The 24477-nt window shown below is 49.8% G+C and overlaps 1 protein-coding gene across 1 annotated transcript; it reads right to left on the bottom strand.

Moving 5' to 3' along the window:
* Positions 1–96: 96 nt before the first annotated feature.
* On the bottom strand, positions 97–24299 carry LOC146221607 (butyrophilin subfamily 1 member A1-like). The gene is made up of 7 exons (XM_084691077.1): positions 24226–24299; positions 19249–19315; positions 18157–18501; positions 17777–18070; positions 17455–17592; positions 17277–17371; positions 97–2154 (listed from the first exon to the last, which is right to left on the bottom strand). The coding sequence occupies exons 2-6, from the start codon at positions 19304–19306 to the stop codon at positions 17295–17297; spliced, it is 912 nt and encodes a 303-aa protein (XP_084547203.1). The 5' UTR covers positions 19307–19315; positions 24226–24299; the 3' UTR covers positions 97–2154; positions 17277–17294.
* Positions 24300–24477: the final 178 nt, after the last annotated feature.

Raw genomic sequence — 24477 nt, 5'->3', positions numbered from 1 at the left:
CTCTGTGTGTAGCTCTGTGTGTGTAGCTCTGTGTGTGTGTGTGTGTGTGTAGTTTCCATCACACCACTATAGCTTCCAATCAGCAACATGGACACATTTACTTACTGAGTAAAAGATTTAATGAAACCAAAACGTACATTCAGATATGTAACATTCAGATATGTAACATTCAGAAATGTAACATTCAAATATGTAACATTCAGATATGTAACATTCAGATATGTAACATTCAGATATGTAACATTGCCAACCAACCAAGTGTCCTGTTGAACTGTTTGGCTAGCCAGCTCTGTAACCAGTCATTAACTCATTTATATATCAGACTAGTCTATCTTTGTTTTACTAACCTATCACAATGTCTGTTACACGCTCTCAGCAATCATTATAAAAACCATTGATCTTTTACGCACTCAAAAAATTACACATTTTATCAAAAGTTTGGTATGAGATTATCATACCTTTCAACGTTTGGTTACAAAAATTCAACGTTTCCAATTGGCTGGTAGGTGGCATTTAACTCTGTATAACTCAAGACAACTATCAACTCGCTAGAAAACGTCCCTCAGTATGCCTGCTACTATCAAAACAACCACTGGAGGGCGCATCTAAGCTGCCTATGTAAACGCAGTACTTAAAGACACCTTCATTCCGACAGGACAGTGCAGCTCATGTACAGAGGATCTCCAATGCAACACAACAACACCGCTGTTATCATGAGACATGGATAAGATACGGAAGGGTTTCTGAATACCTGTAGTTTTTTCCGATTGCTAAAGCACAATTTTGAAAACGGGGCTCACTTTGTCAAAACACAACTCTCAATGTTGCCCCATGGTTCACAACATGGTCAACCAATGTTGTTCAAATTTCATTAGATACTGTAAATTTGGCTTTATTCTTCCACGGCCTCCAGGTCTACCTCTCCCTCCCTCTCTTCCTCCACGGGCTCCCCCTCTCTCTCTCTCTCTCCCTCTTCCTGCAACATTACCTTCTACTTCAAGAGGACAGGTACACTGACCTGTTGCCTTTTATAGTGCTTACACCTGATTGGTATGTTTACAGTTGAGCACTTTAGTGCTTCTACACCTGATGACCGTGTTTGATCCATCTGTTCACGTGTGGCATTTTACAGGGAGTGTCTAAAAAAGGCAATGAAGTGACATCATCTAATATTTCAGTGTCTCATGTATACAAGTGTGTTTAGTGATTTGCAAAACACTGTGTGTAGTATTTAGCAAATAGTGTGAGGCTGAGAATGTGCTTATTGTTGTGGAGATCTGGTCTGCTGTTTTGCTCCTTGAGTGCCAGGTTTCACTAACTGTGTGTTTTGACATTTTTGTGTGTAAGCAATCGGAAAAACCTCTAAGAACGACAAAATCAAGCTGAACACTTGGAAAATCAAGTCTGCTTGTCTCTCCACACACAACAATCATAAAAGACACAGTAATGTGTGTGGGGGGGTGTATGGTGTGTGTGTGTGTGTGTATGTGTGTGTGTGTGTGGGGGGGGGTGTGGTCTTGACCTTGTGGGGCCCCTTTGCTGGGACCCATAACTTCAAATACTTTTTAATGTTTTTTCAGGGGTTTTAGTGTAAGGGTTAGATTTACATTAAGGGGTAAGGTTAGGGGTTAGTGTTTAGAGATGAGACCATTTTGAATGGAAGTGAATAGATTTGCCCCTCTAACATATAAAAATAGACTTGTGTGGGGTGTGTGTGTGTGTGTGTATGGTGTGTGTGTGTGTCTGTGTGGGGTGTGTGTGTGTGTGTGTATGGTGTGTGTGTCTGTGTGGGGTGTGTGTCTGTGTGGGGTGTGTGTGTGTGTATGGTGTGTGTGTCTGTGTGGGGTGTGTGTGTGTGTGTGTGTATGGTGTGTGTAGATGTGTGTGATGCGTCAGGATTCTGGCAGGGGGGATGTTTTCAGCACCAGCGGCTCAGTCAGGAATGAAGCAGCAAGGCTTCACAAGGCCTTGTCAGCTCTCTCAACTCACACACACACACACACACTCACACACACACACACACACACACTCACACTCGAACACACATTCTATTTGAGGGAAGCCCCAGATAGGGTAATCATGTAGCATCTTGTAGGGGTATCTCCTCCTCATGTGGTCCAGGAATGTCAACGTCCTGCTTGGTAGATGATGAAGCTGATGGAGAAAAAGTGTCTGTTTTAGCATCACCACTCATCTGACAGCAACACCACTAATAATGACACAAGTAGTAGTTGTTGTGAGTGAGGCTGGGGTGGATAGTGGGTGTTGTGAGTGAGGCTGGGGTGGATAGTGGGTGTTGTGAGTGAGGCTGGGGTGGATAGTAGGTGTTGTGAGTGAGGCTGGGGTGGATAGTGGGTGTTGTGAGTGAGGCTGGGGTGGATAGTGGGTGTTGTGAGTGAGGCTGGGGTGGATAGTGGGTGTTGTGAGTGAGGCTGGGGTGGATAGTGGGTGTTGTGAGTGAGGCTGGGGTGGATAGTGGGTGTTGTGAGTGAGGCTGGGGTGGATAGTGGGTGTTGTGAGGCTGGGGTGGATAGTGTGTGTTGTGAGTGAGGCTGGGGTGGATAGTGGGTGTTGTGAGGCTGGGGTGGATAGTGGGTGTTGTGAGTGAGGCTGGGGTGGATAGTAGGTGTTGTGAGTGAGGCTGGGGTGGATAGTGGGTGTTGTGAGGCTGGGGTGGATAGTGGGTGTTGTGAGTGAGGCTGGGGTGGATAGTGGGTGTTGTGAGTGAGGCTGGGGTGGATAGTGGGTGTTGTGAGTGAGGCTGGGGTGGATAGTGGGTGTTGTGAGTGAGGCTGGGGTGGATAGTGGGTGTTGTGAGTGAGGCTGGGGTGGATAGTGGGTGTTGTGAGTGAGGCTGGGGTGGATAGTGGGTGTTGTGAGTGAGGCTGGGGTGGATAGTGTGTGTTGTGAGTGAGGCTGGGGTGGATAGTGGGTGTTGTGAGTGAGGCTGGGGTGGATAGTGTGTGTTGTGAGTGAGGCTGGGGTGGATAGTGGGTGTTGTGAGTGAGGCTGGGGTGGATAGTGGGTGTTGTGAGTGAGGCTGGGGTGGATAGTGGGTGTTGTGAGGCTGGGGTGGATAGTGGGTGTTGTGAGGCTGGGGTGGATAGTGGGTGTTGTGAGTGAGGCTGGGGTGGATAGTAGGTGTTGTGAGTGAGGCTGGGGTGGATAGTAGGTGTTGTGAGGCTGGGGTGGATAGTGGGTGTTGTGAGTGAGGCTGGGGTGGATAGTAGGTGTTGTGAGTGAGGCTGGGGTGGATAGTAGGTGTTGTGAGGCTGGGGTGGATAGTGGGTGTTGTGAGTGAGGCTGGGGTGGATAGTGGGTGTTGTGAGGCTGGGGTGGATAGTGGGTGTTGTGAGGCTGGGGTGGATAGTAGGTGTTGTGAGTGAGGCTGGGGTGGATAGTGGGTGTTGTGAGTGAGGCTGGGGTGGATAGTGGGTGTTGTGAGTGAGGCTGGGGTGGATAGTAGGTGTTGTGAGTGAGGCTGGGGTGGATAGTGGGTGTTGTGAGTGAGGCTGGGGTGGATAGTGGGTGTTGTGAGTGAGGCTGGGGTGGATAGTGGGTGTAGTGAGTGAGGCTGGGGTGGATAGTGGGTGTTGTGAGTGAGGCTGGGGTGGATAGTGTGTGTTGTGAGTGAGGCTGGGGTGGATAGTGGGTGTTGTGAGTGAGGCTGGGGTGGATAGTGGGTGTTGTGAGTGAGGCTGGGGTGGATAGTAGGTGTTGTGAGTGAGGCTGGGGTGGATAGTGGGTGTTGTGAGTGAGGCTGGGGTGTATAGTGTGTGTTGTGAGTGAGGCTGGGGTGGATAGTGTGTGTTGTGAGTGAGGCTGGGGTGTATAGTGTGTGTTGTGAGTGAGGCTGGGGTGTATAGTGGGTGTTGTGAGTGAGGCTGGGGTGTATAGTGGGTGTTGTGAGTGAGGCTGGGGTGGATAGTAGGTGTTGTGAGTGAGGCTGGGGTGTATAGTAGGTGTTGTGAGTGAGGCTGGGGTGTATAGTAGGTGTTGTGAGTGAGGCTGGGGTGTATAGTGGGTGTTGTGAGTGAGGCTGGGGTGGATAGTGTGTGTTGTGAGTGAGGCTGGGGTGGATAGTGGGTGTTGTGAGTGAGGCTGGGGTGGATAGTGGGTGTTGTGAGTGAGGCTGGGGTGGATAGTAGGTGTTGTGAGTGAGGCTGGGGTGGATAGTGTGTGTTGTGAGTGAGGCTGGGGTGGATAGTGGGTGTTGTGAGTGAGGCTGGGGTGGATAGTGGGTGTTGTGAGTGAGGCTGGGGTGGATAGTGGGTGTTGTGAGTGAGGCTGGGGTGGATAGTGTGTGTTGTGAGTGAGGCTGGGGTGGATAGTGGGTGTTGTGAGGCTGGGGTGGATAGTGGGTGTTGTGAGTGAGGCTGGGGTGGATAGTGGGTGTTGTGAGGCTGGGGTGGATAGTGGGTGTTGTGAGTGAGGCTGGGGTGGATAGTGGGTGTTGTGAGTGAGGCTGGGGTGGATAGTAGGTGTTGTGAGTGAGGCTGGGGTGTATAGTAGGTGTTGTGAGTGAGGCTGGGGTGGATAGTGGGTGTTGTGAGTGAGGCTGGGGTGGATAGTGGGTGTTGTGAGTGAGGCTGGGGTGGATAGTGGGTGTTGTGAGTGAGGCTGGGGTGGATAGTAGGTGTTGTGAGGCTGGGGTGGATAGTGGGTGTTGTGAGTGAGGCTGGGGTGGATAGTGGGTGTTGTGAGTGAGGCTGGGGTGGATAGTGGGTGTTGTGAGTGAGGCTGGGGTGGATAGTGGGTGTTGTGAGTGAGGCTGGGGTGGATAGTGGGTGTTGTGAGTGAGGCTGGGGTGGATAGTGGGTGTTGTGAGTGAGGCTGGGGTGGATAGTGGGTGTTGTGAGTGAGGCTGGGGTGGATAGTAGGTGTTGTGAGTGAGGCTGGGGTGGATAGTGTGTGTTGTGAGTGAGGCTGGGGTGGATAGTGGGTGTTGTGAGTGAGGCTGGGGTGGATAGTGGGTGTTGTGAGTGAGGCTGGGGTGTATAGTGGGTGTTGTGAGGCTGGGGTGGATAGTGGGTGTTGTGAGTGAGGCTGGGGTGGATAGTGGGTGTTGTGAGTGAGGCTGGGGTGTATAGTGGGTGTTGTGAGGCTGGGGTGTATAGTGGGTGTTGTGAGGCTGGGGTGGATAGTGGGTGTTGTGAGTGAGGCTGGGGTGGATAGTAGGTGTTGTGAGTGAGGCTGGGGTGGATAGTAGGTGTTGTGAGGCTGGGGTGGATAGTGGGTGTTGTGAGTGAGGCTGGGGTGGATAGTGGGTGTTGTGAGTGAGGCTGGGGTGGATAGTGGGTGTTGTGAGTGAGGCTGGGGTGGATAGTGGGTGTTGTGAGTGAGGCTGGGGTGGATAGTGGGTGTTGTGAGTGAGGCTGGGGTGGATAGTGGGTGTAGTGAGTGAGGCTGGGGTGGATAGTGGGTGTTGTGAGTGAGGCTGGGGTGGATAGTGGGTGTTGTGAGTGAGGCTGGGGTGGATAGTGGGTGTTGTGAGTGAGGCTGGGGTGGATAGTAGGTGTTGTGAGGCTGGGGTGGATAGTGGGTGTTGTGAGTGAGGCTGGGGTGGATAGTGGGTGTTGTGAGGCTGGGGTGGATAGTGGGTGTTGTGAGTGAGGCTGGGGTGGATAGTGGGTGTTGTGAGGCTGGGGTGGATAGTGGGTGTTGTGAGTGAGGCTGGGGTGGATAGTGGGTGTTGTGAGTGAGGCTGGGGTGTATAGTGGGTGTTGTGAGGCTGGGGTGTATAGTGGGTGTTGTGAGGCTGGGGTGGATAGTGGGTGTTGTGAGTGAGGCTGGGGTGGATAGTGGGTGTTGTGAGTGAGGCTGGGGTGGATAGTAGGTGTTGTGAGGCTGGGGTGGATAGTGGGTGTTGTGAGTGAGGCTGGGGTGGATAGTGGGTGTTGTGAGTGAGGCTGGGGTGGATAGTAGGTGTTGTGAGTGAGGCTGGGGTGGATAGTAGGTGTTGTGAGGCTGGGGTGGATAGTGGGTGTTGTGAGTGAGGCTGGGGTGGATAGTGTGTGTTGTGAGTGAGGCTGGGGTGGATAGTGGGTGTTGTGAGTGAGGCTGGGGTGGATAGTAGGTGTTGTGAGGCTGGGGTGGATAGTAGGTGTTGTGAGTGAGGCTGGGGTGGATAGTGGGTGTTGTGAGTGAGGCTGGGGTGGATAGTGGGTGTTGTGAGTGAGGCTGGGGTGGATAGTAGGTGTTGTGAGTGAGGCTGGGGTGGATAGTGGGTGTTGTGAGTGAGGCTGGGGTGGATAGTAGGTGTTGTGAGTGAGGCTGGGGTGGATAGTGGGTGTTGTGAGTGAGGCTGGGGTGGATAGTGGGTGTTGTGAGTGAGGCTGGGGTGGATAGTGGGTGTTGTGAGGCTGGGGTGGATAGTGGGTGTTGTGAGTGAGGCTGGGGTGGATAGTGTGTGTTGTGAGTGAGGCTGGGGTGGATAGTGGGTGTTGTGAGTGAGGCTGGGGTGGATAGTGGGTGTTGTGAGGCTGGGGTGGATAGTAGGTGTTGTGAGTGAGGCTGGGGTGGATAGTGGGTGTTGTGAGTGAGGCTGGGGTGGATAGTAGGTGTTGTGAGTGAGGCTGGGGTGGATAGTGGGTGTTGTGAGTGAGGCTGGGGTGGATAGTGGGTGTTGTGAGGCTGGGGTGGATAGTGGGTGTTGTGAGTGAGGCTGGGGTGGATAGTGGGTGTTGTGAGTGAGGCTGGGGTGGATAGTGGGTGTTGTGAGGCTGGGGTGGATAGTGGGTGTTGTGAGTGAGGCTGGGGTGGATAGTGGGTGTTGTGAGTGAGGCTGGGGTGGATAGTGGGTGTTGTGAGGCTGGGGTGGATAGTAGGTGTTGTGAGTGAGGCTGGGGTGGATAGTGGGTGTTGTGAGTGAGGCTGGGGTGGATAGTGGGTGTTGTGAGTGAGGCTGGGGTGGATAGTAGGTGTTGTGAGTGAGGCTGGGGTGGATAGTGGGTGTTGTGAGTGAGGCTGGGGTGGATAGTGGGTGTTGTGAGTGAGGCTGGGGTGGATAGTGGGTGTTGTGAGTGAGGCTGGGGTGGATAGTGGGTGTTGTGAGTGAGGCTGGGGTGGATAGTAGGTGTTGTGAGTGAGGCTGGGGTGGATAGTGGGTGTTGTGAGTGAGGCTGGGGTGGATAGTGGGTGTTGTGAGTGAGGCTGGGGTGGATAGTGGGTGTTGTGAGTGAGGCTGGGGTGGATAGTGGGTGTTGTGAGTGAGGCTGGGGTGGATAGTGGGTGTTGTGAGTGAGGCTGGGGTGGATAGTAGGTGTTGTGAGTGAGGCTGGGGTGGATAGTGGGTGTTGTGAGGCTGGGGTGTATAGTAGGTGTTGTGAGTGAGGCTGGGGTGGATAGTGGGTGTTGTGAGTGAGGCTGGGGTGGATAGTGGGTGTTGTGAGTGAGGCTGGGGTGGATAGTGGGTGTTGTGAGTGAGGCTGGGGTGGATAGTGGGTGTTGTGAGTGAGGCTGGGGTGGATAGTAGGTGTTGTGAGTGAGGCTGGGGTGGATAGTGGGTGTTGTGAGGCTGGGGTGTATAGTAGGTGTTGTGAGTGAGGCTGGGGTGGATAGTGGGTGTTGTGAGTGAGGCTGGGGTGGATAGTGGGTGTTGTGAGTGAGGCTGGGGTGGATAGTAGGTGTTGTGAGTGAGGCTGGGGTGGATAGTGGGTGTTGTGAGTGAGGCTGGGGTGGATAGTGGGTGTTGTGAGTGAGGCTGGGGTGGATAGTGGGTGTTGGGAGTGAGGCTGGGGTGGATAGTGGGTGTTGTGAGTGAGGCTGGGGTGGATAGTGGGTGTTGTGAGTGAGGCTGGGGTGGATAGTAGGTGTTGTGAGTGAGGCTGGGGTGGATAGTGGGTGTTGTGAGTGAGGCTGGGGTGGATAGTGGGTGTTGTGAGTGAGGCTGGGGTGGATAGTGGGTGTTGTGAGTGAGGCTGGGGTGGATAGTAGGTGTTGTGAGTGAGGCTGGGGTGGATAGTAGGTGTTGTGAGGCTGGGGTGGATAGTGGGTGTTGTGAGTGAGGCTGGGGTGGATAGTAGGTGTTGTGAGTGAGGCTGGGGTGGATAGTGGGTGTTGTGAGTGAGGCTGGGGTGGATAGTGGGTGTTGTGAGTGAGGCTGGGGTGGATAGTGGGTGTTGTGAGTGAGGCTGGGGTGGATAGTGGGTGTTGTGAGGCTGGGGTGGATAGTAGGTGTTGTGAGTGAGGCTGGGGTGGATAGTGGGTGTTGTGAGTGAGGCTGGGGTGGATAGTGGGTGTTGTGAGTGAGGCTGGGGTGGATAATAGGTGTTGTGAGTGAGGCTGGGGTGGATAGTGGGTGTTGTGAGTGAGGCTGGGGTGGATAGTGGGTGTTGTGAGTGAGGCTGGGGTGGATAGTAGGTGTTGTGAGTGAGGCTGGGGTGGATAGTGGGTGTTGTGAGTGAGGCTGGGGTGGATAGTGGGTGTTGTGAGTGAGGCTGGGGTGGATAGTGTGTGTTGTGAGTGAGGCTGGGGTGGATAGTAGGTGTTGTGAGTGAGGCTGGGGTGGATAGTGGGTGTTGTGAGTGAGGCTGGGGTGTATAGTGGGTGTTGTGAGGCTGGGGTGGATAGTAGGTGTTGTGAGTGAGGCTGGGGTGGATAGTGGGTGTTGTGAGGCTGGGGTGGATAGTAGGTGTTGTGAGTGAGGCTGGGGTGTATAGTGTGTGTTGTGAGTGAGGCTGGGGTGGATAGTGGGTGTTGTGAGTGAGGCTGGGGTGGATAGTAGGTGTTGTGAGTGAGGCTGGGGTGGATAGTGGGTGTTGTGAGTGAGGCTGGGGTGGATAGTAGGTGTTGTGAGTGAGGCTGGGGTGGATAGTGGGTGTTGTGAGTGAGGCTGGGGTGGATAGTAGGTGTTGTGAGTGAGGCTGGGGTGGATAGTGGGTGTTGTGAGGCTGGGGTGGATAGTAGGTGTTGTGAGGCTGGGGTGGATAGTAGGTGTTGTGAGTGAGGCTGGGGTGGATAGTAGGTGTTGTGAGGCTGGGGTGGATAGTGGGTGTTGTGAGTGAGGCTGGGGTGGATAGTGGGTGTTGTGAGTGAGGCTGGGGTGGATAGTGGGTGTTGTGAGTGAGGCTGGGGTGGATAGTGGGTGTTGTGAGGCTGGGGTGGATAGTGGGTGTTGTGAGTGAGGCTGGGGTGGATAGTAGGTGTTGTGAGTGAGGCTGGGGTGGATAGTGGGTGTTGTGAGTGAGGCTGGGGTGGATAGTGGGTGTTGTGAGTGAGGCTGGGGTGGATAGTAGGTGTTGTGAGTGAGGCTGGGGTGGATAGTGGGTGTTGTGAGGCTGGGGTGGATAGTAGGTGTTGTGAGTGAGGCTGGGGTGGATAGTAGGTGTTGTGAGGCTGGGGTGGATAGTGGGTGTTGTGAGTGAGGCTGGGGTGGATAGTGGGTGTTGTGAGGCTGGGGTGGATAGTGTGTGTTGTGAGTGAGGCTGGGGTGGATAGTGGGTGTTGTGAGTGAGGCTGGGGTGGATAGTGGGTGTTGTGAGTGAGGCTGGGGTGGATAGTGGGTGTTGTGAGTGAGGCTGGGGTGGATAGTGGGTGTTGTGAGTGAGGCTGGGGTGGATAGTGGGTGTTGTGAGTGAGGCTGGGGTGGATAGTGGGTGTTGTGAGTGAGGCTGGGGTGGATAGTGGGTGTTGTGAGTGAGGCTGGGGTGGATAGTGGGTGTTGTGAGTGAGGCTGGGGTGGATAGTGGGTGTTGTGAGTGAGGCTGGGGTGGATAGTGGGTGTTGTGAGTGAGGCTGGGGTGGATAGTGGGTGTTGTGAGTGAGGCTGGGGTGGATAGTAGGTGTTGTGAGTGAGGCTGGGGTGGATAGTAGGTGTTGTGAGGCTGGGGTGGATAGTGGGTGTTGTGAGTGAGGCTGGGGTGGATAGTGGGTGTTGTGAGTGAGGCTGGGGTGGATAGTGGGTGTTGTGAGTGAGGCTGGGGTGGATAGTGGGTGTTGTGAGGCTGGGGTGGATAGTGGGTGTTGTGAGTGAGGCTGGGGTGAATAGTGGGTGTTGTGAGTGAGGCTGGGGTGGATAGTAGGTGTTGTGAGTGAGGCTGGGGTGGATAGTAGGTGTTGTGAGGCTGGGGTGGATAGTGGGTGTTGTGAGTGAGGCTGGGGTGGATAGTGGGTGTTGTGAGTGAGGCTGGGGTGGATAGTGGGTGTTGTGAGTGAGGCTGGGGTGGATAGTGGGTGTTGTGAGTGAGGCTGGGGTGGATAGTGGGTGTTGTGAGTGAGGCTGGGGTGGATAGTGGGTGTTGTGAGTGAGGCTGGGGTGGATAGTGGGTGTTGTGAGTGAGGCTGGGGTGGATAGTGGGTGTTGTGAGTGAGGCTGGGGTGGATAGTGGGTGTTGTGAGTGAGGCTGGGGTGGATAGTAGGTGTTGTGAGTGAGGCTGGGGTGGATAGTAGGTGTTGTGAGTGAGGCTGGGGTGGATAGTGGGTGTTGTGAGTGAGGCTGGGGTGGATAGTGGGTGTTGTGAGGCTGGGGTGGATAGTGGGTGTTGTGAGTGAGGCTGGGGTGGATAGTGTGTGTTGTGAGTGAGGCTGGGGTGGATAGTGGGTGTTGTGAGTGAGGCTGGGGTGGATAGTAGGTGTTGTGAGTGAGGCTGGGGTGGATAGTGGGTGTTGTGAGTGAGGCTGGGGTGGATAGTGGGTGTTGTGAGTGAGGCTGGGGTGGATAGTAGGTGTTGTGAGTGAGGCTGGGGTGGATAGTGGGTGTTGTGAGGCTGGGGTGGATAGTGGGTGTTGTGAGTGAGGCTGGGGTGGATAGTGGGTGTTGTGAGTGAGGCTGGGGTGGATAGTGTGTGTTGTGAGGCTGGGGTGGATAGTGGGTGTTGTGAGTGAGGCTGGGGTGGATAGTGTGTGTTGTGAGTGAGGCTGGGGTGGATAGTGGGTGTTGTGAGTGAGGCTGGGGTGGATAGTGGGTGTTGTGAGTGAGGCTGGGGTGGATAGTGGGTGTTGTGAGTGAGGCTGGGGTGGATAGTGGGTGTTGTGAGTGAGGCTGGGGTGAATAGTGGGTGTTGTGAGTGAGGCTGGGGTGGATAGTAGGTGTTGTGAGGCTGGGGTGGATAGTAGGTGTTGTGAGTGAGGCTGGGGTGGATAGTGGGTGTTGTGAGTGAGGCTGGGGTGGATAGTGGGTGTTGTGAGTGAGGCTGGGGTGGATAGTGGGTGTTGTGAGTGAGGCTGGGGTGAATAGTGGGTGTTGTGAGTGAGGCTGGGGTGGATAGTAGGTGTTGTGAGGCTGGGGTGGATAGTAGGTGTTGTGAGTGAGGCTGGGGTGGATAGTAGGTGTTGTGAGGCTGGGGTGGATAGTAGGTGTTGTGAGTGAGGCTGGGGTGGATAGTGGGTGTTGTGAGTGAGGCTGGGGTGGATAGTAGGTGTTGTGAGTGAGGCTGGGGTGGATAGTAGGTGTTGTGAGGCTGGGGTGGATAGTGGGTGTTGTGAGTGAGGCTGGGGTGGATAGTGGGTGTTGTGAGTGAGGCTGGGGTGGATAGTGGGTGTTGTGAGTGAGGCTGGGGTGGATAGTGGGTGTTGTGAGTGAGGCTGGGGTGGATAGTGGGTGTTGTGAGTGAGGCTGGGGTGGATAGTGGGTGTTGTGAGTGAGGCTGGGGTGGATAGTGGGTGTTGTGAGTGAGGCTGGGGTGGATAGTGGGTGTTGTGAGTGAGGCTGGGGTGGATAGTGGGTGTTGTGAGTGAGGCTGGGGTGGATAGTGGGTGTTGTGAGTGAGGCTGGGGTGGATAGTGGGTGTTGTGAGTGAGGCTGGGGTGGATAGTAGGTGTTGTGAGTGAGGCTGGGGTGGATAGTAGGTGTTGTGAGGCTGGGGTGGATAGTGGGTGTTGTGAGTGAGGCTGGGGTGGATAGTGGGTGTTGTGAGTGAGGCTGGGGTGGATAGTGGGTGTTGTGAGGCTGGGGTGGATAGTGGGTGTTGTGAGTGAGGCTGGGGTGGATAGTGGGTGTTGTGAGTGAGGCTGGGGTGGATAGTGGGTGTTGTGAGTGAGGCTGGGGTGGATAGTGGGTGTTGTGAGTGAGGCTGGGGTGGATAGTGGGTGTTGTGAGTGAGGCTGGGGTGGATAGTGGGTGTTGTGAGTGAGGCTGGGGTGGATAGTGGGTGTTGTGAGTGAGGCTGGGGTGGATAGTAGGTGTTGTGAGTGAGGCTGGGGTGGATAGTAGGTGTTGTGAGGCTGGGGTGGATAGTGGGTGTTGTGAGTGAGGCTGGGGTGAATAGTGGGTGTTGTGAGTGAGGCTGGGGTGGATAGTAGGTGTTGTGAGTGAGGCTGGGGTGAATAGTGGGTGTTGTGAGTGAGGCTGGGGTGGATAGTAGGTGTTGTGAGTGAGGCTGGGGTGGATAGTAGGTGTTGTGAGGCTGGGGTGGATAGTGGGTGTTGTGAGTGAGGCTGGGGTGGATAGTGGGTGTTGTGAGTGAGGCTGGGGTGGATAGTGGGTGTTGTGAGTGAGGCTGGGGTGGATAGTAGGTGTTGTGAGGCTGGGGTGGATAGTGGGTGTTGTGAGTGAGGCTGGGGTGGATAGTGGGTGTTGTGAGGCTGGGGTGGATAGTGGGTGTTGTGAGTGAGGCTGGGGTGGATAGTGGGTGTTGTGAGTGAGGCTGGGGTGGATAGTGGGTGTTGTGAGTGAGGCTGGGGTGGATAGTGGGTGTTGTGAGTGAGGCTGGGGTGGATAGTAGGTGTTGTGAGGCTGGGGTGGATAGTGGGTGTTGTGAGTGAGGCTGGGGTGGATAGTGGGTGTTGTGAGTGAGGCTGGGGTGGATAGTGGGTGTTGTGAGGCTGGGGTGGATAGTAGGTGTTGTGAGGCTGGGGTGGATAGTGGGTGTTGTGAGTGAGGCTGGGGTGGATAGTGGGTGTTGTGAGTGAGGCTGGGGTGGATAGTGGGTGTTGTGAGGCTGGGGTGGATAGTGGGTGTTGTGAGTGAGGCTGGGGTGGATAGTAGGTGTTGTGAGTGAGGCTGGGGTGGATAGTGGGTGTTGTGAGTGAGGCTGGGGTGGATAGTGGGTGTTGTGAGTGAGGCTGGGGTGGATAGTGGGTGTTGTGAGTGAGGCTGGGGTGGATAGTGGGTGTTGTGAGTGAGGCTGGGGTGGATAGTGGGTGTTGTGAGGCTGGGGTGGATAGTGGGTGTTGTGAGTGAGGCTGGGGTGGATAGTGGGTGTTGTGAGTGAGGCTGGGGTGGATAGTGTGTGTTGTGAGGCTGGGGTGGATAGTAGGTGTTGTGAGGCTGGGGTGTATAGTAGGTGTTGTGAGTGAGGCTGGGGTGGATAGTAGGTGTTGTGAGTGAGGCTGGGGTGGATAGTGGGTGTTGTGAGTGAGGCTGGGGTGGATAGTGGGTGTTGTGAGTGAGGCTGGGGTGGATAGTGGGTGTTGTGAGTGAGGCTGGGGTGGATAGTGGGTGTTGTGAGGCTGGGGTGGATAGTGGGTGTTGTGAGGCTGGGGTGGATAGTAGGTGTTGTGAGTGAGGCTGGGGTGGATAGTAGGTGTTGTGAGTGAGGCTGGGGTGGATAGTAGGTGTTGTGAGTGAGGCTGGGGTGGATAGTGGGTGTTGTGAGTGAGGCTGGGGTGGATAGTGGGTGTTGTGAGTGAGGCTGGGGTGTATAGTGGGTGTTGTGAGGCTGGGGTGGATAGTGGGTGTTGTGAGTGAGGCTGGGGTGGATAGTGGGTGTTGTGAGGCTGGGGTGTATAGTGGGTGTTGTGAGTGAGGCTGGGGTGGATAGTGGGTGTTGTGAGTGAGGCTGGGGTGGATAGTGGGTGTTGTGAGGCTGGGGTGTATAGTGGGTGTTGTGAGGCTGGGGTGTATAGTGGGTGTTGTGAGTGAGGCTGGGGTGGATAGTGTGTGTTGTGAGTGAGGCTGGGGTGGATAGTGGGTGTTGTGAGGCTGGGGTGTATAGTGGGTGTTGTGAGTGAGGCTGGGGTGGATAGTGTGTGTTGTGAGTGAGGCTGGGGTGGATAGTAGGTGTTGTGAGTGAGGCTGGGGTGGATAGTGGGTGTTGTGAGTGAGGCTGGGGTGGATAGTGGGTGTTGTGAGTGAGGCTGGGGTGGATAGTAGGTGTTGTGAGTGAGGCTGGGGTGTATAGTGGGTGTTGTGAGTGAGGCTGGGGTGGATAGTGGGTGTTGTGAGTGAGGCTGGGGTGGATAGTGGGTGTTGTGAGTGAGGCTGGGGTGGATAGTAGGTGTTGTGAGTGAGGCTGGGGTGGATAGTGGGTGTTGTGAGTGAGGCTGGGGTGGATAGTGGGTGTTGTGAGTGAGGCTGGGGTGGATAGTGGGTGTTGTGAGTGAGGCTGGGGTGGATAGTGGGTGTTGTGAGTGAGGCTGGGGTGGATAGTGGGTGTTGTGAGTGAGGCTGGGGTGGATAGTGGGTGTTGTGAGTGAGGCTGGGGTGGATAGTGGGTGTTGTGAGTGAGGCTGGGGTGGATAGTGGGTGTTGTGAGGCTGGGGTGGATAGTGGGTGTAGTGAGTGAGGCTGGGGTGGATAGTGGGTGTTGTGAGTGAGGCTGGGGTGGATAGTGGGTGTTGTGAGTGAGGCTGGGGTGGATAGTAGGTGTTGTGAGTGAGGCTGGGGTGTATAGTGGGTGTTGTGAGTGAGGCTGGGGTGTATAGTGGGTGTTGTGAGTGAGGCTGGGGTGGATAGTGGGTGTTGTGAGTGAGGCTGGGGTGGATAGTAGGTGTTGTGAGTGAGGCTGGGGTGGATAGTGGGTGTTGTGAGGCTGGGGTGGATAGTGGGTGTTGTGAGTGAGGCTGGGGTGGATAGTGGGTGTTGTGAGTGAGGCTGGGGTGGATAGTGGGTGTTGTGAGTGAGGCTGGGGTGGATAGTGGGTGTTGTGAGTGAGGCTGGGGTGGATAGTAGGTGTTGTGAGTGAGGCTGGGGTGGATAGTGGGTGTTGTGAGTGAGGCTGGGGTGGATAGTGGGTGTTGTGAGTGAGGCTGGGGTGGATAGTGGGTGTTGTGAGTGAGGCTGGGGTGGATAGTGGGTGTTGTGAGTGAGGCTGGGGTGGATAGTGGGTGTTGTGAGTGAGGACACACCAGTGGCGGTCCTAGCACATTTGACACCCCAGGCGAGTTTTTCACTTACGCCTGCCTTTTTTTGGCCAGCAGAGGGCGCCAAACACACAAATTGCGGACAATGCCAAGAGTGTATGGCTGCAGCCTGCAGTCTCCAGCCTCATGCCCTCCCATCTCATGCCCTCCCGTCTCATGCTTCTACTTTTCAAAATAAAAGCTCGTCTGGTCCGCTATTTCTCCTTTCTACTTTGGTGTACGTGTTTTTTTTTAGCTAGACTACAAACTAAAAATCCATTGTAGCAGCCTGGGAGGGCCGGTTGAGTTTAGGCGCAGGGGCGGATCTACCGGGGTGGCATGGGGTGGCAACTGCCACCCTAAAAATAGCCTTGACACCCCAGCTGCCACCCCAGTTGGCAGCTTTGAAAACAAAGAAAAGTTGTGGCTCATCTGACATTTGCGAGAGTGAATTTCTAATATCCGACTGCAAGCAAATGCAGCATGAGACGACTCCACCCCCCCTCCCCACTCCGCCGAGTTGGACATTTGCCACAGCGAATTTCTAATATCCCGCTGCAAGTGAATGCAGCACTACACGACTCAACCCCCCCTACCCACAAGCTCAAAAGAATCTGCTGATTTTTTTACATTTTCTGCGGTTATTCAGACAAAAAAATTACGATAGCCTTCCTGTTCTTTTGTCGGAGCGACTTTGCAGAAGTATTAATCCATCCTCACTATCCCTGTCTAGTCCTGTAATTTTGGTTGATAAGTGTTTCCGTGTCAATTCTTCAGGGCTGAATCTGAGCATTTTGGCTATAGTCTAACCTAACGTAAACGTTACTGTATCAGTTTCAGGGTTGACAGACTTCCTTTGATTGCTATCACAGTCCTAGGCTACTACCTACACTGGTGGAAATGGTCTGTGTTTACAGGTTAAACATTTCGAAAAGAATACAGACATAATGAGTTGACAAGCTTATTAAAATTTTGCCTCAGACCAATGCATTCTATTTGAAATTCAAATGGGTTTTCGTATTCGCGAATTTTGGCCCTGCTAATATCCCAATGCAAGTGAATGCAGCACTAGACGACTCCAACCACCCTCCCCACTGCGTCGACTGAGACCGAGGTGAAATTTGTACCTCTGTTCAGGCTCTGTGTCATATTTAGGGACCGGGGTAAAAGAGTAGACAGCCTGAATGCCGAAATAATCTAGCAGCCATTTGAATACACACCATTTTCAGTGTTTCTTAAACATTTTTGTCAAAATGGACCATACAAACTTCAAACTTGTGGAACATTCTTCTACTACTAGCCGGCCAAGTTGTCCAAACTTTGGTGTGATGATACAGTTTATTATGGATTAGCCAATAAATCAATGAAAACACTTTAGAAATTGTTGTTCATTGTTTCCTCAATATCTTTGATTTAAGGCTTTAATAATGTGCCATAATAATGTAGCCTTATGTTTTTGAGTTAAAATGTCTTAATTTGGGGGCATTCCAAATAAACATTGATTCCAAATAAACATTGATTAACTTGTGCTGCCTTCGGGTCACATGACCAAAAGGTTCATAACGAACCATCGTTGTTTACCCAATTTTACCCAATACAAAAGCAAATATATATTTTTTTCTTTTAACCTTCGCAATGTGGGGGGTCTGAGACAGCCCAACAGTTAAAAGAAAATGCTTCACTTTGTTTTTGTATGCGGTAAAGTTGCTGCAAACGACGGTGGGTCACAATGACTAATGGGTCAGAATGACCCGAAGAGAACACAAGGGTTAATATGACTGCGATTGAATCAGCATATATACTTCTGCCACTGGGGGTGCCACTCCTTAAAATCTCCTGCCACCCTCTTGCCACCCCATGAATATTTTTCTAGATCCGCCCCTGTTTAGGCGTCACAACGACGGTTGAGGTTAGGATTAGTTTAAGGCCAGGAGTCGTAGCAGAGGTCGAGGTTAAGGTTATCTATATGGATAAAAAAAGTAAAATTGAGTTTTTCAATTTATTGCAACAAACGTGTTCACGAATTTACCTTTAACTCCATCCGTACAATAATTCGCGATTTGGTATTTTTGACCCTCTGCATTTACCGTTGGACAGCTTGGGCATGAGACGGGAGGGCATGAGACGGGAGGGCATGAGGCGGGAGGGCATGAGGCGGGAGACTGCAGGCTGCAGCCATACCCATCTCGAAAATGCCGCCCCCAACTTCCGGGCGGCTGCCCAGTCGTCCCGTGCCTAAAACCGCCCCTGGGACACACACACACACTTACATTACCTGATATCAGTATGACTTCTACTGGCCTCGCCTTCTCCTCCTCTTTCTTGTTGCCTCAGGTAACACCAGTTGTTCAGGTTCAGAATCACAAACATCTGTTAGAAATACATGAGGAAATACCATGTCTGCTGTATGACATCTCTACACACACACACACACACACACGACTGTATCTTACTTTTACTGCCTGCTGTACTTTTCTTCCACCACCATAAGAATCCTGCTGTTCCTACTGTCACGACCACACCCACGACACCGATAACTGAACCAATTATTGCACCTTTGGACCATTTATCTGTCGGGGGAAAAAAAGAATCTGAAAGACAAAGTGATCCTCATCAGACAGTTTCCTGACAGAAAGAGATGAAGCACTAATGAAGAATAAGAAATGTCTCCATAGATAAATGTTGATTTATTAATTAATAGACAGCATCTTGAATTTTGGTTTGGGTTTTTATTTTGGAGCATCACAAACCAATAATAATAACACAGAACCTCACCAGGAACATGGATCTCTGTCTCCCTGGTCTGGTTGAGTCCCTGCAGATGAACCCTGCAGGTGAACCTGTTGGTGTCTGTCTTCTGTACAGTCACTCTGCTTCTCACAGTGTAGCGTTGGTGAGGGCCGGGGTCAGGGTGTCTGTCTGTCTGTGGGACATCAGCAGGGAGGAGGCGTCCCTCACTGTCCCTCCACTCTAGCTTAGGTTCGGGGTACCAGCCTCCAGACTCACACTGGAGACCCACCCCATCTTCTCTGGCTTCCAGGATGGTGACCTCTGGTTTAGAGATCACCACTACAGAGACACACAGACGACCATCAGAGACATCAGGAACTCTTCAACAGCTTTTAGGCACAAGCATCTTCTCTATTTGATCTTACCAACTCTGAGCTGGATGACAGTCTTCTTAAACTGTCCGTCCTTAATAACAAGACAGGTGTAGCTCCCCTCATCCTCCAGCTCCACTCTGGACAGTTTCAGGAAGACGTTGCCCCTGACCACTTCTCCTTCTAACATCGTCCTGTCTTTGTAAAGTGGATTCTGGTCGTCATTATTGTTACGGCCATCCTTGTATAAATGTACATCAGCAGGTTTCAGGTCAGGTCTGGTCCACTCCACTGTCAGATTCTGTGCATCAATGGGAGGTTCCAGGGAACATGGCAGGATGACATCATCACCAGCTACAGCAACGATGGGGTCAGGTGAACCAATCAGCTGAGACTCTCCTGGAAGAACACACACAAAGACAGAATCCATCTGGGACCATCAAGAGGTGTTTAATAAAGGTTGTCTTCCATTGTCGTTAGTTAGCAAGTCTTTCTGTCTTTTAGCATTTGGATCTAGCAGACATCATTTCCAAACCGATGTATACGAACAGGGCAGATACAAAGTAAAGCAGGTCAAGGATCTGAAGAGCATAGTTATAACAGTATATCGAGGTGTTGTAACCAAACAGTAGTAGCTACATGAATGGTAAGTTACTTTAAAAAGGTTTTCACAGGACATTTTAATTTAGACTCTACTTGTTTTGGACTATGTAGAGTGACTAAATTATTTAAACATGGGCTAGGTATATAACTTGACTGCTTTGTTACTATATAGCCTAATGGTATATTTAACATTGTTATGTATTTATACAGAGACCTGTTGGCCTAACACACCCTGTTATTGTAACACATCATTTGTGGAGACAAAAATGTATTATTTGTGCGTATTCATTTAGCAGACCTTTTTATCCAGAGCTAATTTACTGGGGATTTATCCCACTGGCTGACCGATCCAATAAACAAACTAATCTTTTGTTTAGGGCCCCGCGATCGGCCAATCAAGGGGCCCCATAAACTATTCATGTTTAGGGCCCCCAAAACTCTAGGGCCAGCCCTGCTCATAGATATCATAGATATATATAGATATATATGCTGTGCAATCAAATGCTGTAGCCATGGCTACCATGAGCTTGTTCAAGAACTCACCCGCGGACGACTGGGAGCAGAGAACCATGAACAGCAACGTGCTGCAGATACGGTCCATCTTCCAACGCTGGAAACAAGGAAGAAAAATAACATCAATTATTCATCCTTAGAGAAGATAATTGCATACGTTAGTTGCACAAACCCCCATAAATATTCTTAAAGATGTGCGTATGATAATCAAAGTTGTAGTCCGATACTTATTGAAGTAGGCCTATATTCATGCGACTTTCTGCAATAAACGTACAGGCAATGTAGGCTTAACTGTCAAAACGAAACGAAACAAACAGCTTGAGACGTATGTAGGACCTATTCTTAATTCAAATATTCAGCAAGAAATGGTGGTTATGAAACATGCAAAGTAACTTAAAACCTAATAAAGGTGGTTTCAGGTCCCACAAATTAAGACAGACGGCTAGACTATTAAAAGGCAAGGGTAAATATGCTACAAGGGCCTTCAGATATTTCAAATTTTTTATGACATTGGGTACGAATGATTGTGTAAGTTGCTAATTAGTTAGCCGGACTCAAACGTTTCCAGCCCAACATGGCCATACGGGAGCAGGCTTCATGCTTTTACACCAGCAGTAGCCTAGCAGAAGAAAACTGAAATATGTTAGGCTACTAAATCCTCAATTTCAAAAACCAAGACTTTCGTAATATGGCCTAATCCGTCCAATGTCTGTATATAATTTAGGCTATCAACTCATCCTTTTTATCATTAAACCATGTGCATTATTGTTGCAGAATGATATTTGCTGAAAAATAAATTAACATCTGATGTGAACAATAAATAATAGCCTACCCTAATTTGATTGAGAATTGCGCAAAAAACGATTGACAAAACGGTAGGCCTAAATGATGGCCCAATGCATGCATCACAGAGAGGATAAATCTACAGAATTATTTTTCATGACACAGAATAGCCTAAATTCCATCTACGCACGGTGCCCGATGCATAGCCTATAGGCTAGTGCTAGTCCTTCAATTAAACATCAAAGTTAATGTGACGGCTCTAGATTCTATTTTATAGGCAATAGGCGCTAATAGGCCTACGCGTTTCCCACAAACGCAATCCATATGATTACTGATAGGTTAGGCTACAAAAAGCCTAAATTATAGCAGAGAATGTCTAATATAGAGAGAACTGCCACTCTCGGGAAACTTCCGGGTTCTGAACTGGTTGAAGTTCCATGTGAGGGCGCTAACGAGCGAGTGCAGAATGAATGGAGGTCTATGGAGCGGTACCCCTCAAAATTCACTTTTCTCAGGATATACTTTTTTGTCTAGTAATTTGACTTCTGAATTCGAAAGGGGAGGCAAAAAAATACACACTGCTGGCTGTTAGATTGTTTTAGAGCCGCCTTTCTGTTCTAAAAAGCTTTTCAAAATGTCATTGACGTCATACACATCGTACGACCAGACCTACTGCTTTACGGCAAGCTCTGGTCACTTACTTTTTTCTCTCAGGGCATCGACAACACAGCTGACAGGTTAGGCTATCCCTGTCAATACACATGCTAGAAAGAGTTTTGGCTTGCTAATGTTGTTGCTAATGTTGCTAATGCTCTGACTTTCTGATTCCGCTTCGGATGCCATCAAGCGGGAGCTCTGGTCGTATCAGTCCTTCACTAACCAATCAGCATTCATTAGCCGAATGCTAGCGTGTTATGGGCAACAACGACTCACCCTGTAAGAAATCAAAAGGACATAAGTACTCGTTCATTCAACTTTCGACCTATAATCCATGTTGAACATGCAAAAACTACAATCAAATCGGAGATTTCTCAACGACAATCAGGCGAAAGAGACAAATGTAGCCGTTTAGCTTCATAGACTCCCATTCAACATGCACTCGCTCGCGATCACCCCCAGTGGAACTGCAGCTAAATTCGGTACAATGGAGCTTTAGACCAATTATCACCCTACGTCACACAACTGTCAAGCAGGCTAAACTGCGCATGTCGGTTACAAAAGACGAATTTCTCCCCAGTCTATTACACTTGGAGTGTCGATCAGGTCATCATATATCTCTGGCCACTGGATTGCAGGGCTTGATATTAACTTTTTGAGGCTCTTGGCCTTTGGACAAATACGTTTACGTTTCACTTGTCGATGCACAAAAGTCACTTGACCCCGATACCCTTAAATAGCCTGACCAAGTGATCGGGCAAAACTAGCCTGGCTAACGGAGGTTGCTTTCTCAGGCAAATGAATGAAACAGGCTCGGTTAAAGAAATCCGAGAAGCTGGCTATCTTCATCAGGCTCGTATATACAATTAGCCCACTAAGGATAGGCGCGCTCTGCTTCCAAAATAAATAAAAGGTGATTTCGGGTGCTAGTGAAAAAAGACTAGTAACTTAAAGTAGAAAAAAACGCACTCTCAAGCTTGCTCGTTGCTTCTTTTGACCAGTTTATTAAGATGACAGACGAGTTTCGGCCTAAGCCATCGTCAGTGTATCTACATTAGGCAGTCCCCCCTGACGTTTCTGGTGTATAATGTGAAATACAACATTGTGCACACTGCCAGTGAGCGAGTCTGACTGAGGCTAACGTCAAAACAGTGTAACGGGGAAGCAGTCTCACTCAGATCGCCAGTTTAAACAAATCAGAAAAATAATTGCACCAGCTGGCTAAAAGCAGAATTCGCATATCTCTTGAAAGCTGCCCTGCTCGACTTTTTAGATGTACAATTGACTTTAAAACTGTAAAATTATGAACTTTGTGACATGGTTGCCGCTCGACTATGCAGTCTGTACCGGACGACATTCTCACTCAAATTTCAAGACTTTCGTGAGCCAAATCAAAATTCTGATGCGACAGATCAATGGGTAATCGCTTTCTCTCCAATAGGCTGTCCTCCTCGAGCTTTTTGGTATTTTTAAATCTAACTATTTGTATTATCCGTGTGGTCCTTTTGCCATTGTAAATGCTATCCTTTCCCGGTTTTCTGCAACCAAGATGCGCGCGCATCCCGAATGTTTACAAACATTCGATGAAAATTGGGTCGGCAAATATGTTTTCATGATTATTTTGTCATAGGTTTTTGTAAATTACTTCACAACCATTTTCTAATAGTGCTTTGTTTCCTGCTTATTTCCCGTTTTATATGGTATTTTCTTTTATTTTGAAATGATTGCGCAACCAGCTGGTGCTGGGTGCTGTAATCGGACGTAGCCTACCTGCAGAAGAAGTTTGGAAGGATAGCGCACTCACGTGTAGCTCGCAGAATAAATACGGAGTATAAAAAGTATAAAGTTGAGTTTCGGCTTTTCGAGTTTCGGAGTTAAGTCGTTATGTTAGCCTGGCTTCAGAAAAGGTACTAACAGAACGCGTGTGCCAGAGCCAGACAAGTCAACAGAGGTCCAAGTCCAACCAGAAACATCGGATCATGAGCTTCAAACAAATACATACATATGCATGGCCGCGGGAACTAGGGGTGCTGAGGGTGCTGCAGCACCCCCTGACTGCACAATAATTTAAATGATATGACTTGAAAATCCACCACCGCGGCACAGCCCCGCAGTAGCGGACTGGCCATCGGGAGCACCGGGAGAAGAATAACGATGGAAAACCAGACTAAGAAACGTAAGGGTGGGGGTCAAAAAATTTAGGCAAAAAGACATCACCTTCACAAGGTTTTACCAATGAAAAAACGGCTGTGTTTATTTAACATAAAGCTCAAAAACTTTTTTGCGCTCAAATAAAGGCCCCAAATTTTGCCTCGCGCGCTGTGCGCGCTCGCATTAAATGTGAAGGTACCTATCTTTCTTTCCGAACTAGCATCACATCAAACACAGACTGTGCAGCTGTGGTGTCGTAGATACTTTAGAACTAATTATTATGTTAAAACTTGAACAAATAAATAATAACGGTAGGGAAATTGTACATTGGCAAACACCCCTTTTCATATCATTTGGGTCCCGATGGTTTGTCATTTTGAAAATGTGGGTCGCCGGAAAAAAAGTTTGAAAACCACTGTAATAGGGAGTGGCAAGGCTCTCCTTAAACAGGCTCTGGTTATAGGCATATATAGGTTACGTTTAGGCTATAGGCCTAACTCTGAAAGGCTATTTCATAGTTTGTGTGTAATTCTCCTATAATTTATATTCTTAAACTAAAATCTGAAAATGGTGTTGTTCAGATTACAGAACGTCGTTGACTATTTAAAAGCGAGGAATCCAATATCAAGGCCTGTTCATCCACATGTGGGATGCGAAAATGTGGGATTTTTTTTTAAAATAAGAAAAGTTAGCAAGCAGTTACTTAACACGGGTGGCGTCATGTTACATAGGCTACTCGAGGAGGGAGTTTCACCGATTCACACCGGCTACATTAACAGCACTGCAAAATTACATCGAATATAAAATCTATATGTATTCAATTAGTACAAAAATATAGGCTAAGTTCAGCACTCTCAAGTTTTATAAAAAGTTTGGCGTGAGATCACCCATCAACGTTTGGGTAGGCTACAAACTTACGGCCATATTTTTCGTTTGTTACGAGGCTGAAGAATACAAAAACCGAATGGATACACACGAACACGGATTCGGTTACAAAAATATGTCTACATATTTGCCTGCCTATCATCTTTTAGGTAGCCTACATATTTAGTACAGCAAATATATATGAACATATTTTCAGAAGCTATTTTGCAAATATTGTCAGACTTTATCAGGGCTCTCAAGTTTTATTAAAAGTTTAGCATTACATCACCTCCCTGTCAACGTTTGGGTACAAACAATATAATGGCCCTATTTTGCTTTTGTTAGGCTGAACAATACAAAAAACGAATGGGTACACAGACCATCAAGGTGGATTCGGTTACAAAGATTACGTTGGGTTTACATATATGCCTGCCTATAGCATATAGCCTATTTGGTAGCCTACAACAAATACATATTCCAATATTTTATAAGAAGCTATTTAGAAAATAGGATATAGTCAGACGTGTACAATCTACGTGGATAAGAACATACTTGCGGGTTCAGTTGGATTTGCGATGTCGGTTGTTATAAAAGACCTAATGGCTACTAGCCATGGGCGGATCGATCCCAAAGTATTTTTTCGATACTGGCACTGTATCAAAAGGATCGATTCTCAATTTGAAATATAGATCCTACCTGGGATTTCTTTTAAATAGGTTATTTTAGAATATTTTTATAATAATAGTAGGCCGTATAGTATAGAAATGTACTTAAATAAGAAAGTCAATTGGGAACTATTTTTTC

This window comes from Hypomesus nipponensis, chromosome 25 (assembly GCF_054491055.1).
Source record: "Hypomesus nipponensis isolate SF chromosome 25, ASM5449105v1, whole genome shotgun sequence".
NCBI classification, from domain to species: domain Eukaryota; kingdom Metazoa; phylum Chordata; class Actinopteri; order Osmeriformes; family Osmeridae; genus Hypomesus; species Hypomesus nipponensis.
The sequence above is the reverse complement of the archived record's forward strand: the minus strand, read 5'-3'. Positions and strand labels throughout refer to the sequence as shown.

Excerpts from the sequence above, each read along its gene's own strand:
- LOC146221607 (XM_084691077.1), bottom strand. The coding sequence starts at position 19,306 with ATGGACCGTATCTGCAGCACGTTGCTGTTCATGGTTCTCTGCTCCCAG. Across the intron at positions 18,071-18,156 it reads TGTCATCCAGCTCAGAGTTG|TGGTGATCTCTAAACCAGAG; the intron begins GTAAGATCAAAT and ends GTGTCTCTGTAG. Across the intron at positions 17,593-17,776 it reads GACAGAGATCCATGTTCCTG|ATTCTTTTTTTCCCCCGACA; the intron begins GTGAGGTTCTGT and ends TTTGTCTTTCAG.